General features: G+C 53.1%; 4 protein-coding genes across 4 annotated transcripts; 2 read left to right on the plus strand and 2 right to left on the minus strand.

Moving 5' to 3' along the window:
• Positions 1-9: 9 nt before the first annotated feature.
• Positions 10-9150, plus strand: trr (trithorax-related). The gene is made up of 7 exons (XM_001354480.4): positions 10-754; positions 845-6474; positions 6562-7107; positions 7173-7768; positions 7836-7965; positions 8026-8208; positions 8285-9150. Exons 1-7 carry the CDS (start codon positions 238-240, stop codon positions 8375-8377), a joined length of 7695 nt encoding a protein of 2564 aa, XP_001354516.3. The 5' UTR covers positions 10-237; the 3' UTR covers positions 8378-9150.
• A 118-nt stretch (positions 9151-9268) lies between these two features.
• Positions 9269-10212, minus strand: Coa8 (Cytochrome c oxidase assembly factor 8). The gene is made up of 3 exons (XM_001354479.4): positions 10064-10212; positions 9752-10003; positions 9269-9664 (listed from the first exon to the last, which is right to left on the minus strand). The coding sequence occupies exons 1-3, from the start codon at positions 10106-10108 to the stop codon at positions 9443-9445; spliced, it is 519 nt and encodes a 172-aa protein (XP_001354515.3). The 5' UTR covers positions 10109-10212; the 3' UTR covers positions 9269-9442.
• A 355-nt stretch (positions 10213-10567) lies between these two features.
• LOC4814980 (UPF0184 protein CG14818) lies at positions 10568-11186 on the plus strand. Its single transcript, XM_001354478.4, has 2 exons — positions 10568-10774; positions 10826-11186. Exons 1-2 carry the CDS (start codon positions 10696-10698, stop codon positions 11041-11043), a joined length of 297 nt encoding a protein of 98 aa, XP_001354514.1. The 5' UTR covers positions 10568-10695; the 3' UTR covers positions 11044-11186.
• Positions 11187-11828: 642 nt separating this feature from the next.
• LOC4815278 (WD repeat-containing protein 18) lies at positions 11829-13500 on the minus strand. The gene is made up of 2 exons (XM_001354477.4): positions 12687-13500; positions 11829-12635 (listed from the first exon to the last, which is right to left on the minus strand). The coding sequence occupies exons 1-2, from the start codon at positions 13452-13454 to the stop codon at positions 11919-11921; spliced, it is 1485 nt and encodes a 494-aa protein (XP_001354513.4). The 5' UTR covers positions 13455-13500; the 3' UTR covers positions 11829-11918.
• Between the last annotated feature and the right edge of the window lie 436 nt (positions 13501-13936).

Below are 13936 nucleotides of genomic sequence, written 5' to 3' on the forward strand. Positions count from 1 at the left end.
GTGTGTACTCATTGTTATCGAAAAACTCAACCCTGTATTTTGTATATTTCGTGGTATTTTTTTCATGTATTTTCACTAGCTAAAAGTTTAGGATACACTGCTACTGCATACACGAAAATATTTTTGTCCAAATAGTGCATGTTTTAAAACATTTTCTGTATGTATTTAGCACGAAATTTAAGCTGATCCAGCATTCATTGCTAGCGACTGACTCTGTCCAGTGTCCACTTGTTTGTTATGAATATATCGAAAGTGACAACATCGCTTGCTGCTGCGGCTGCTGCCGCCGAAAAGGCAAAACCCGAACGTGTAACATCTGCAACCGCAGCGCTAAATTTTAATGCAATCAATATACAGAAGCGCACCAGCATCGACGATACCGAGGATCCGAATCGCAAGAAACTCAAAACCGAATTGCTGCTTTGCCCGCCCTCGACTAGTTTGCCCGCCAAACAACAACAGCTACAACAGCAACAGAAACACCACCAGCACCACCGACAACAGCAACGTGCTGTTCCAGGAGGGTCCGTCCAAGCCCCGTCATTGGCATTCCAATCAACAGCTGCAGCCTCAAAACAAACATCCGCTGCTTCCGAAAAGTCTGCTGTTGAGCAACACCCGAAAGTGGATCAAGTCGGCACCGAGAATGCCTGGGATCCGCGCGAGGATAAGATTATAGTATGTAACTTTGGAGCCAACGCTGAAATGAGTGCAATAAAGCCTGAAGAAGCGCTCGACGGCAGTCAAAAGCAGAGTGAGTATGAACTAGCAAACATATTTCAATTCAACCCGTAGCATCCCTTGGCATCGATGAATAACCAATTATTTCAAACCACGCTTCCAGGTTTTACAAGCTTTACCAAAAAGGAGGCCGTCTGTCCGTCGTCCGCATCTTCTTCCTCCTCGACGGCCTCCACTATTTCAATCGAGCCGAGTGGAGGAGCCGAGCATGTCGAGCTGGCCAACAAAACAGCGTTGCCAGCTGCCGAGGAGTTGGACTACGCCCTACTGCCGTCCTCGGCAACTGAACAAAAGGTGGTGCCCGAAAACTCAACTATCGCGTCGGCCTCTGCCTCCTCCGGCGCCTCCGTTGCCACGGTGATCACATCCGCAGTGGCCCCCGTGACCGTCAGCTCATCCACAACGTCTACGATAATACTGAATGCGAACAATGGAGGCGGATCAGGACCAGGCGTGGGAGGGACCACTATAATGAACCAGAAGTCGGTACAGGCCAACTACAATATATTCAATGCGACGACCGCCAGCAGCCAGCAAGTAACCCACCAGCCCACGCTCCTGAACCGCGTAAATATTCAGTCCAAGATGAAGGCCACCCAGCTGGTGGTGAACGCGAAGAAGCTGTCGGAGGTCACCCAGACGACGGCCAAGGTTTCCATCGGCAACAAGACGATCTCCGTGCCGCTGCTGATGAGTGCTAGTGGGGCGGCTACCGCCGGTGGCGCCACCATCGTCGAGAGCAAGCAGATCATGCAGCCCGGCCAGGTGACCGCCGTGGCCAGTGCTTCCCCGTCCGGGCAGCAGAGTGCGGCGCACCAGCACCAGCAACAGCACCTCAACTACACGAAGCTGATCAAGCGCGTGCCCAAGAACCCCACCACAATCGTTTCGTTCTCGGGCCTGCAGATCAAGCCTGCCAACACCAAAATAGTCGCCGCCAAGGTGGTCAGCAAGAAGATGTCCCTGCAGATCCAGCAGCAGCACCAGCACCAGGTCCAGCAGTTGCAGGTCCAGCAGCAGGCCCAACAGGTGAACAGCGGCAGCCTGGCCCCTGCCACGGCCAGCATTGTTTCGATAACCACCTCGAATCCCAACCAAACGTTTTCCATGGTTAAGGAGAAGCTGCACGACGCCTCCGAGATTGGCGACACGGCCCACGAGGCGGGAGTCAGCGTCAATGTCAATGCCAACTCCTGTCGCAATCCAGCCACCCGGCTGGCCGGCCACAAGATAACTTACAGTGAGAACATATTCAACAAGCCCAAATCGCAGGACTCTGGAACCGGCGACGAGTTCGGAAACCTCAACAGCGTCGTGATAAAGCCCCTGGACAAGGCCAGTCACAACTGCGCGCCCAGCTTTAATATCTTCAAGCAGCAGTCCGTACAAGCGGGCGCGGGATCGGGTGTGGCCACCGCCGTGGCGCAGGCAACCGGCACGGTACCCGTGACGGTAACAATGACGCCATCCGCCGCCGGCAGCGGCTCTGAGATGTCCAGCAGCACCTCCTCCGTATCCGTCTCGGCCATACTGAACGAGGCTGTGGCCAAGTCGACGGCGGGCACGATCTGCATCAACACGCCGGGAATGGGGGCCCGGCCCATCATCTCCATACAGAACAAGAACATATCTCTGGTGCTGTCGAAGACGACGATGGCCCAGCAGAAGCCCAAGATGATCACCACCACCGTCAGCAGTTCCGCGCTGCAGATGCACCACGCCCTCAACCAGGACCCGAATACGGACAAACCATCCCCGTCCTCGTCGTCGTCATCGTCATCAGTGTCAGTGTCGGGCGCCGGCGCCGGCGCGGCTCCAATGCAGCTGAAGCTCACGTCGGTGCCCTCCGTGGTGGGACTGGGGCTGGGCGTGGTCACCACACCGGCCACCACGCCCACCAAATTGAGTGTAAGCCTGGCGGCGGCAGAGGCACTGCAACCGATGCCATTCTCGATCATAATCCCAAAGATGGATGAGCTGAGCAACGAGCCCAAGACCAATCTGCTGGTCAAGCAGGAAGCAACAGTCAAGGATGCTCCCGCCGCCCCGCCTCTGGCTCCAGCTGGCGAGCAGTCGGGCGAAGTCCTAGTGGCGACCGAGAAGCGTCTGAACGCCAGCACCACGCTGACTGCCATCACAACCTCAGCTCCAGGCCCGCCTGCATCCACGGCCACAGCCACAGCCACAGCCGCAGCCACAGCAACAATCGGTACATCTGCGCCAGCTGCAGCGAACAGCAACCAGCACCAGCGGGCCAACTCTGATGACTCGAACAACGCGCTGCTGAAGCAGCTGCTCCAGAACAGCAGCAGCAGCCACAACCTCAACCAAATCAGCATCAACTCCGCCCACGTCGCTGCGAGCACAGCGCCGCTGTCCGCCCGCAAGGTGATCAACGTGCGGGCCCCGAGCATGGGCCTAGTCAGCTCCCTGGAGGCGCAGTTGGCCCGTCCGGTCATTCCGCCCGTGCCGGCGGCAGTAAGCAGCAGCAGCGGCGGATCCGTGGCCACACCCACCACCACCACCACAGTAGCAAACGGGAATGGAGGCAGCCAGCAGTCGGCGTCTGCAGCGCCAGCTGCTCCGCCTGTCGCCCCATCTGTTGCCGCCTCCGCCTGCGCCCCCACTTCTGTGGCCCCTGAAGCTCCCGTTCCTGCAACCAATGCCGCAGCGGAGCTGGAGCAGCAGATGCCGCTGGTGCAGCAGTCCTCGATCCAAGGCCTACCGCAACCAACACCCACCCAACCGCCCCCGGCTGCCCAGCAAATGCAGCAGCAACAACAGCAGCAACAACAGCAGCAGCAACAGCAGCAGCAGCAGCCACAACACCAAGTGAAGCAGACCGTGCAGATTGTGTCCAAGGAGACCTCGTTCATATCGACACCGCCCACGCACGCTACTCTGACAATGGGAGACAGGAAGCTGGCGGAGTCTTCCGCCACGTCCAGCAGCAAGTCGACGGAGTTCTTGCCGCCGCCGCCGTATGAGCTGGCCACCGCTCCCGTTTCGAATGTGACAATCTCCATATCCACCAAGCCCTCTAAGGATATGAGCTTGCAGATGAAGCACAAGTCCTCGGCCATGCCCATGGCCATGTCGATGGCAATGGAGCAAGAGTCCCTGGGCGTGCCCTTGTCGGAGCAGGCCGAGAAGCCGCTCACCAACTCGGACAACCTCCAGACAACAGCAGCATCGGCAGCAGTGCACAGTGCAGCCGGATCGGGAGCAGTAACCAACAGCTGGAGCAGACAGATCCAGGACAACAACAGCACCATTCAGATTGAGCCGGGAATGGGCCAAATCCTGGCCCCCAACAAAATGTCCTTCAAGTCGGGGGAGGCGCAGAAGAGGAAGCTATCCATGCAGTCGCATCCCCAGCTGGACGAGAAGCTCCAGCTGCAGCACAACCACCCTGACCCCTCTCACAGCGACGACGTGCTGCAGAAGCATCTGCCTCTGGCCATAAGGATGAAGCCGCCGCCGCCCGGCACCAATACACCCGGAACCCCTGGGACGGAAACGAACAAGATGCAGCTTATTTCAGCCAGCACAAGCTACGCGAAGAAAACTGGGCAGCCGGGCGAGACGCCCCACCAGGCACAGATGCAGTCTCAGATCCAGGGCCAGATGCCTGGCCAGATGCAGTTGCACGTGCATCAGCAGCAGCAACAGCAGCAGCAACATCACCAGCAGCAACAGCAGCAGCAGCAGGCGGCTCATTCACATGCTCAGGGGCATCCCCAGGCCCATCCCCAGAGCTTGCCAACGGCCATGGAACCCAAAGCCGGGGACCAGCGCAAGCGGCGCAAACGGGAGGTGCAGAAGCCACGGAGAGGCAATCCGAACGCCGGGCAGGCGGCCAACAGTCTCAAGGATCTGTCCGGGACGCTACCAGCAGGCGCGATGGTGCAGCTGGCCCGCATGCCCCCGGGCACCCAGTACGTGCAGGGAGCACCCGGCACTGGTCTTGTGCCCGCGGGAGTGGTCGGAGTCGGAGGCGGAGGCGGTGCCGCCGCCTCGCCCATGCTGAAGAAGCGAGTGCGGAAATTCTCCAAGGTGGAGGAGGACCACGATGCATTTACCGAGAAGCTGCTGACGCACATCCGCCAGATGCAGCCGCTTCAGGTGCTGGAGCCCCACCTCAACCGCAACTTTCACTTCCTTGTTGGGAGCAGCGAGATGGCGGGCGCAGGAACGGGATTGGGATCGGGATCCGGATCGGGAGGGTCCACCTCCGGCAACGGCAAGCTAAAGGCCGGCGCCTCCCTATCCCGCAGCTGGCCGCTGGAGGAATGCGACGGATCGCTGCTGGGCCACTTCGGTCGGGTGCGCCATCCCAGTATTCCCTCGCTGTACGACAGCGAACGCTTCGGCGGGAGCGGTGGCCCGACGGGGGGCTCTGCATCTCCGTCGGGGTCTCTGGTGGGAGTGGAGGGAAAGTCGCAGCCCATGTCCAGCATCCAGAACGACTTCTACGACCAGGAGTTCTCCACCCACATCGAGCGGAATCCCCGCGAGCGGCTGCTGCGGCACATCGGGGCCGTGAAGGACGCGAACCTGGAGACCACAGAGCTGGTGGAGGGCGAGTCCCTGACCGCCTGGACGGCCCTCCCGCGGCTCACCCGCTTTCCGGGCCTAATTCTGCTGAACAACAACAGTCGGTGCCACGGGCGGATGTCGCCGGTGGCCCTGGCCGAGGACCCCCTCACCATGCGGATGCCCACTTCGCCCCTGCTCCGCACCTGCGCCGAGGAACTGCGCAAGGGCCAGCAGATGGAGCTGGGGGGCGGCCACGGCAACAGCAACAACAACAACAACAACTATCAGCAGAAGAACCAGAACGTGATACTCTCGCTGCACTCCTCGACGACGGACAACATAGCCGGCGTGCTGCGGGATCTGGCCAATCTGCTGCACCTGACGCCCGCCCTTACATGCAAGCTCATCGAGGAGAAGTCGGACCCGAAGACCGGCTCCGAGCCCAGCCTCGACCAGCCAAAGAGCCAGGGAGCCAAGGAGGAGGCCGACGAGCAGGCCGAAAAGGAGTCGTTCAAGCGGCCCCTCTCCACGAGCAACGGCCACCTGAGGAAGATTCTCAACGGGCGACGCAAGCTGTGCCGCAGCTGTGCCAACGTCGTCCCCGCCAGCGGCCTGCGGGTGCCCAGCCAGAGCATGCCTCCGCTGGAAGAGCAGCTGCCCCGGCTGGCCCAGCTAATGGCGCTGCTGCCCCGGAAGACGCCGCCGCCTCCGTTCTTTTACTTCTGCGATCGTGCCTGCCTGGCCCTGTTCAAGTGGAGCGGGAAGGAGGTCCAGGCAAAGGCCGAGGCGGCCAGCATCTCTCTGCTCGCGGCCAGCGGGTCCTCGAAGAGCACTTTGGCGTCGGGCTCGTGTCCGGCCGTTCCTCCGGAGCATGTGGTGAAGACGGAGCCGCCGGAGGAGGAGCTCGACGTGAAGCAGAGCTTGGGCAGCGAGACCGCTGCGCCCCCACTGCAGCGCAAGTGCATCGTCAAGTGCTTTAGCGGCGACTGCTTCGCCACGGAATCGTCCGCGAGCACGGACATCAAGCAGGAGTACGATGGAGCCACTTCATTTGCTGCCCCCAACAACACGGTGTGGGAGACGGACGTGGTCAGCCACCTAGAGGACACGCGCCAGTGCGTCTTCTGCAACCAACGCGGCGACGGCCAGGCGGACGGACCCTCGCGGCTGCTCAACTTCGATGTGGACAAATGGGTGAGACTAATGTCCTAATGTTGTCGCCTGTCGCGGCCCCTTCTAATCCCTCATCCCTCATCTTTGAATCCCTCTCCTCTCGTACAGGTCCATCTCAACTGTGCCTTGTGGTCGAACGGCGTGTACGAGACGCTGTCCGGAGCGCTGATGAACTTCCAGACCGCACTGCAGGCGGGGCTGAATCAGGCGTGCAGCGCTTGCCACCAGCTGGGAGCTACCATCAAATGCTTCAAGTCGCGCTGCAACAACCTCTACCACCTGCCCTGCGCCATTCGGGAGGAGTGCGTCTTCTACAAGAACAAGTCCGTGCACTGCAGTGCCCATGGCCATGCCCACACCCACGCCCAGGCCCACGCAGGCAGCGGAAGTGCCAATGCCGGGTCCGGGTCCGGGTCTGGGTCTGGAGCCGCTTTCGGGCCAATGGAGAACGAGCTAAGCTCCTTCGTTGTGCACCGTCGGGTGTTCGTGGACCGCGACGAGAACCGTCAGGTGGCCACCGTCATGCATTACACGGAGCTGAGCAACCTGCTGCGGGTGGGCAACATGACGTTCCTCAATGTGGGCCAGCTGCTGCCCCACCAGCTGGAGGCCTTCCACACGCCCCATTTCATCTACCCCATTGGCTACAAGGTGGTAAGTACCTCTTGTTCGCTCTCCCGCGTCCATGGTGTCATCCCAATCCCACTCGTGATTCGCAGAGTCGCTACTACTGGTGCGTGCGGCGTCCGAATCGGCGGTGCCGGTACATCTGCTCCATAGCCGAGGCCGGCTGCAAGCCTGAGTTCCGGATCGTTGTTCAGGACGGCAGCGACAAGGAGCCGGAGCGCGAGTTCCAGGCCAGCACGCCAACGGGGGTGTGGCAGCAGATCCTGCAGCCCATCACCCGCCTGCGGAAGGTGCACAAGTGGCTGCAGCTCTTCCCGCAACACATCAGCGGCGAGGACCTCTTCGGGCTAACGGAGCCAGCCATTGTGCGCATCCTGGAGAGCCTGCCCGGGATCGAGACGCTCACCGACTACCGATTCAAGTACGGCCGCAACCCGCTGCTGGAGTTCCCGCTGGCTATCAATCCGTCCGGCGCCGCCCGCACCGAGCCCAAGCAACGGCAGCTGCTCGTCTGGCGCAAGCCGCACACCCAGCGGACCGCAGGCAGCTGCAGCACCCAGCGCATGGCCAACTCGGCGTCGATTGCCGGAGAGGTTGCCTGCCCCTACAGCAAGCAGTTCGTCCACTCCAAGAGCTCCCAGTACAAAAAGATGAAGCAGGAGTGGCGCAACAACGTCTACTTGGCGAGGTGGGTTTATTCCAAGACTAACAGGAGGGCCCTCGGAAATCACCCGTTTTCTTTCTCCACCATTTAGGTCGAAGATTCAGGGCCTGGGCTTGTATGCGGCCCGAGATATTGAAAAGCACACCATGATCATCGAGTATATTGGGGAGGTCATTCGCACCGAGGTTTCCGAGATACGGGAGAAGCAGTACGAATCCAAGGTACGTGACAGCCAATCAATGTAGACGATTGAGTCATCCTGAACTTCTTTGCCGTTGCAGAATCGAGGCATTTATATGTTCCGCCTTGACGAGGATCGCGTCGTAGACGCCACTCTGAGCGGCGGCCTGGCTCGCTACATCAACCACTCCTGCAATCCGAACTGTGTGACGGAGATTGTTGAGGTCGATCGCGATGTGCGGATCATAATATTCGCCAAGCGTAAAATTTATCGTGGCGAGGAGGTGAGTTCCACATACCCGGACACGGACACGGAGACGGATTTTTAATTTTTGTTTTCTCTCTCGCATGCTCTCGCAGCTCTCGTATGACTACAAGTTTGACATAGAGGATGATGCACACAAGATACCGTGTGCCTGTGGCGCTCCCAATTGTCGCAAGTGGATGAACTAAAGGCAGCAGCAGCAGCAGCAACAGAAGCGATTACAGCAACGAGCACCAGCACGAACCAACCCACATGGAAGTTCTCCCAGTGACCGGGAATCCGAACATTCATTCTCTAAACAGTGTAGATCATGTACATATATGTAGTTATATGTATGAATACGTGCTATTGTAGAGCATAGACCATAGAGCATAGAGCATAGAGCATAGGACCCTGCAAGTTATGTATTTTATATGTGCCCGCCGCCCACTGTAGCTAATTTTTATCCTTAATCGCCCGTAAGAAGGGGGACAGGGCAGTGGAAGGAGTGGGAATGGACAGCGTTTTCACCATTGAAGTGCTATACTGTATAATTTCTATAAAAAAAAAATATGTATTTTATGTTAGGTACATTATTGCACGATTCCCCTTTCCTTCCCCCCTCCCCCCACCCCACATACTCCCCTCCCCTCCCCACCCCACCCTCCCCTCAACCCCAAGCACCACGACCACAAAGAGCACAATCAGCTCAGCATCATTATCATCACAATATTATTCATCGTGTTTGTAGCCCCACAGAGATAGACCCCAGCGAGTGCCGCCACTTGACTTTATGCGTGTGTGCCTTCCTTTTTGTTTACCATTATTATATTATCATAATTATAACGATTATTAGTTTTTGCATTCGTACAATGGACATTAGAAGGTAGAGCGAGTAGACATGAAAGCGAGTTTGTTTCTCAACAGGAGTAATAAATGTAATATGCACAACCTTCATTGAATACGTAGACATACGAATATACATATATTGTATTTTATTTTATTTTATTTAACTAGTTCGCCTTAAAATTAAGAATATTAACTATCCAGAAAGCGTTTTTTTTCATCTCCATAAGTGTTAAGTAAATTGTATGCAACCATTTTGCAATCATTTGAAACGTTTCACTTTATTTGTCTATTTAAATACTCAAAAAATTTTCATCCTAAGAACTAAATTGGTGCATACATATACTCGAGTGTAGTCTACCCGATCCAACAAAACAAAACGAAACAAATCAAATTAACAAAACGAATTGAAACTAGTTTCTGAGTACTCAGACTCCTGTTCGTCTCTTTCTGCGAGACAGAAGCTTTTGGACCTGCACCATGAACGCCAATGTGAGCATGTCAAAGTTTTTCAGATACCACGAGAGGTTGTACATCATATGAATTCGCCAATTCTTGTCCAGAAAGGTCTTGTAGAATTCACTCATGCGATCGGCCGAGATGTCCTCGGTGCCAGCCTCTTTGTGCAGTCGTATGAAGTCTTCCTTCTCCTAAAAACGACACTTGTTTTAAGTCTTCATCAGAGCGAAAGAGATGACAAGAGAGATAGCCAGGAAAAAGAACTGGGGCCAGCTAACCTCATAGAATCGTTTGTTGTGCTTGGTCCAGAAACTCGCGTTCCAAGCCTCCACTTCGATGCGCGTCAATCGCAATTTCTTAGCCAGATCCGTTTCGTTTTCATCGTAGTGCCTCACGTAGGGGCGGAGGTTCGATTGCGGATCTGGCGGACCTATATAGTCGCAGCTGACGGTCTTCGGATCTGGCGGATGGGCCAGACCAACAGGACGGCTCCCTTTCGGTGCCTGCTTTGTGGCATAACATCGCGGTAGCTAATAAATTTGAAACCTCTGAGTTTTATAATAATGCCGCCACATACCACTCAGACTCACGTTAAATTGTGTAAACAATATTCTCGTTTGGTATTTAAAGCACATTTCGATTTGTCAATAGATGTTATGTCAGGGGGCAAGGTAGAAAACTATCGTGAAAATTTTCTTTAACTTACTTATCGATATCCATCACGACGGGATGTACTTTCCCGGATTTGTATAAAATGCATACGAAATCATTCCTAGCGAAATTTGTATCTTGTCTAGGTAACTTTTAGGCCAGCACACATAAAATCCTAACTACTCTTATGGTCGTATTCCACTACACCTTAATACCAGAGCAGTATGAAACACAAACAAAACGATAAATTTGTGTGAAGTGGTTGTTTGCCAGTTCATCAACGAGCACAGCTGATTCATATTTGTATAGAGAACTGTTATTTAAGAGTATGAATTTACCTCTTCTTTGCTGCCTGAAACTGAAGCATATATTTCTCTGGCTAAGCACTTCTGAAAGTGCACTGGAATACGAGCATTATTCGATACTGTATCGGTATATTTGTCTAGTATATCTATTCAGTGTTGAAAATCGAGAGAAAATGGCATTCAAGCTGCTGTCCCGTGACATTAAATCTCCATCGGAGAAATAAAAATAAATTTAATTTTGCAAAGGGGAAGCGTAGCTAAGGAATATGTCGCCCAAGAACAACCACGATCCCACCTCGTCCAGCGACCCGGGAAAAGCAAATGTGCCGGAGGCAGATCTACAAGGTTAGCTAGGCAAGAATGCACAGCATTGATAACGACAATGGCTTTTCACAGAAATGGAAGATGTTAACCAGAGCCTGGACGCCCTCAGCTGCGCCTTGGACGCCGTTGAACAGCGCACCGATGACATCATGTCGCAGCTACGGGAGCTGCTAAGCTCCAATAGGGAGATCCGTCGCCAGCTCGCGGAGCAGAAGGAAAAATCTGGCGATCAGGAGACTGCCGATGATGACATGAATGGACAGCCGAATAATGATAATGTATCGAAGTAAAGCTGATTTCCAATGTTTTGTTTGTACCTCTCTTCATTTGTATTAGATTGTTCGTGTTTTTTGTTTGTTTGTATGCATATATACGTAAACGTATAGCAATATTTGTTTGTATAATTATTAGCACCCGTATATATGAACTAGAATGTATGTGTATTTATACGAATAATTATGGAAGGAGCAGGAGGATAGGGGATCAGGCCAATTGTTCCGATCCCTCGGTTTGGCGTATGACTTCTCGTCTTTAAAGAACTCAATCTTGAAAGTAAACTCGCCGTTGAGTAAGAACATTTTATCCGGATATTTTGCGAAGTTACTTTCCACCTTAAGCAGTTCACGAAGACAAGTAACTGGGCCACTTGAAAACCAGTCAGAACATTGGAAGCGACGTTTTAGAGTGTACGATTATCCCACCACCGAAGTACAATCCGGCTGATGCATATACAAGAACATATTCTTCATTAGAATCATTCCTCAATCTGGTAGACATAACTATTCGTTATGATATAGCATCTTTAGTACTCTCGTGTCTTCAAAATTCTAGATGGGGGCAGTTTTTCTTTAATAAACTGTGATATAAGAGCAGTCCACACACAACATTCTGTTGGTCTTCCTCTTATATCCTCTGAGAACTAGGCTTCGAACGAGACGGACGAAGATAGATTCCTTCTATCTTCATAAATTTACACGAAATTTAGCCCGTACACTTTGACACTCTTGCATAAAAATTGCAGCCTGAAAGTTAACAGCGGATAATTGAAAATGCACTGCCCTTTTCGGACAGCTGGTTTCTGATTTCTTTACAGTCTTAAGTTTTTCTTATTATATAGTAATGAGCTATAATCTAAGTAAACAAAAGGCACGGGTGGAGCCAACCACTAGTTCTTACGAGCTTTCTTGCGATTTCTCTGTGGAGGACCCTTGCCGCTTTCCGAATGGTCTACCAAATACTTCGCCATGGTTTGAAGCACTTCCTCGTTTTTCTTTTTGAGTCGTCGGTTTTCGGCGATAAGTTTCTGTACTGCAGGGTCATTGGAATGGGCCTTATGAAAGTCTTCCTCGACCGCTAAAGCCACATCTTCATCTTTAACTTTGGAAGATTGCCGAGTTGACTTCAACGCCTCCTCGTCAAATTCAATATCATCGTCATCGTCAACGTCATCGGCGCCCAGATTTACGTGCTGCATTTTTTGTAATATTTTTTGATCCTCCGGACCCAAGTTACAGTTGTCAAAATTTAGCTTTGGTTTGGCACGTGCTTTGGGGTACTCGTTGGTGACGAGCAACTCAATATAATCATTAACATCCGGAGGCGTGATCATCCGCTTGAGACTGTTTGCGAATAATTGTGGTTGCTTGTGTTGTGGCTGGAAAATGGCGGGACTGAGAAGACGGATTCTCAGATTAGTGATCACGCCGTTCTGGGGAATACTCTTCATGAGCTGCCGACTCGCAACATCCCAAACGCAGACTTGCTTATCCTCACCGCCAGAGACCAACAGTTGGGCATTCATTGTCAGAGCCAAGGAGGTTATGGGTTTTCCAACCGTATGGCCGATAAAGGCCTGAGCATCGTCCTCCTCCAGATGGTATTCCTGCAATAAACCATGATTAGCCATGTTATTATTATTTTTATAGTCACTCACCTTCATCCGTGGCGCTCTCCAATTGTGAAACACAAACGACTTGCCTTCGGCGGAGCCAACATAAATGCTGGTCTCCATCCTATTGACAACCACGCTGTGCAGTGCTATTGGGAACACAATGCTGAGGAGCATGATGCCACCGTTTAGATCATATACTTTGCAGCAGCGGTCTAGGGACACTGTGTATAAGTAGGAGCGAATGCCACCAATTCCAGTGTGCAGATCCGTCACAGCCAGGCCATGATCGTTAAAGCTGTACAGAGGCTCACTGCCCTCCTGGCTGCCGTTGTCTAGCGGGGCAACAGAGAAGGTGAGGTCCCAGACCAGAACGGCCCCATCTTTCCCGGCGCTGACAAAGCGCTCGCCATTGTCAGTGAAGCGCAGACAGGTTATGGCCTGGTAGTGTTTCGAGAGGGTGTTCAGCATGCGGCCAGTGCTCATGTGCCAGATATAAATGCTCTCCTGTATTCCAACTACCAGGTACGCGCCATCTGGAGTGAGGGCCATAGCATTGGCCTTGCCTGGCAACACAAATCGCAGGCTCGACATCTGCTCCTGCTTATTGATAGGCCAGACGTGGAGCAAAGGCTTAATTGTGTTGGCTGCCAGAACATAATTCAGCCCAATCATAGCCAGACTGTGGTGTTGGGCATTCCCGCCGCCCTTGTACTTCATTAGGTCGGTGCCGGTGCGCAGATCCTGGACGCTGCATGTTGTGTTTTCCTCGCTGCAGGCGCTGACGAATAAAGCTTCCACAGCATCTCCCATTTTCGGTGCACGTGCGAGCGATGATTGATAACCAGCTAGTGATGTAAAATAACATCAATGCATCGATCATCGATGTTTTTCTGCCGATGTTTACTGATATTTTCCGATGTTTTTGCTGATACCGATGTTGAGTGATGCATCGATGTTTTGCAAAACATCGGTAGCTTAATTTCATATCATTGCGTATTTGTCTTTTGAAAGCAGCAAAAAATAGAATAAAATATCGACTAAAACCAAGCTTAAACAAAAAAGTTCAACCAAAAATATTCGCTATGCTGTCACGTTAATGTTGCTGTTATTTGAAGACTTGTTGCTTGTCAACCGGAGTATGGCCATTTGTATACCATATTTAGTTAATTTTATATAAAGATACTGTTTTAAAACGTAATTAATTCCACAATTCTATAATATCCTTTTATCCTTTTTCCCAGCACTGCATATATTTCTCTCGCTGTCACTGCATGCTTTTTCCATAAGACTGT

This window comes from Drosophila pseudoobscura, chromosome X (genome assembly GCF_009870125.1).
Source record: "Drosophila pseudoobscura strain MV-25-SWS-2005 chromosome X, UCI_Dpse_MV25, whole genome shotgun sequence".
Classification (NCBI taxonomy): Eukaryota; Metazoa; Arthropoda; class Insecta; order Diptera; family Drosophilidae; genus Drosophila; species Drosophila pseudoobscura.

Coding starts and splice junctions, on each gene's coding strand:
- LOC4814980 (XM_001354478.4), top strand. CDS start 10,696: ATGTCGCCCAAGAACAACCACGATCCCACCTCGTCCAGCGACCCGGGA. Junction 10,775..10,825: donor GCCGGAGGCAGATCTACAAG/GTTAGCTAGGCA, acceptor GGCTTTTCACAG/AAATGGAAGATGTTAACCAG.
- Coa8 (XM_001354479.4), bottom strand. CDS start 10,108: ATGTGCTTTAAATACCAAACGAGAATATTGTTTACACAATTTAAC. Junction 10,004..10,063: donor TATTGTTTACACAATTTAAC/GTGAGTCTGAGT, acceptor CAAATTTATTAG/CTACCGCGATGTTATGCCAC. Junction 9,665..9,751: donor ACAACAAACGATTCTATGAG/GTTAGCTGGCCC, acceptor TGTCGTTTTTAG/GAGAAGGAAGACTTCATACG.
- trr (XM_001354480.4), top strand. CDS start 238: ATGAATATATCGAAAGTGACAACATCGCTTGCTGCTGCGGCTGCTGCC. Junction 6,475..6,561: donor ACTTCGATGTGGACAAATGG/GTGAGACTAATG, acceptor CCTCTCGTACAG/GTCCATCTCAACTGTGCCTT. Junction 7,108..7,172: donor ACCCCATTGGCTACAAGGTG/GTAAGTACCTCT, acceptor CGTGATTCGCAG/AGTCGCTACTACTGGTGCGT.
- LOC4815278 (XM_001354477.4), bottom strand. CDS start 13,454: ATGGGAGATGCTGTGGAAGCTTTATTCGTCAGCGCCTGCAGCGAGGAA. Junction 12,636..12,686: donor GGAGAGCGCCACGGATGAAG/GTGAGTGACTAT, acceptor GGTTTATTGCAG/GAATACCATCTGGAGGAGGA.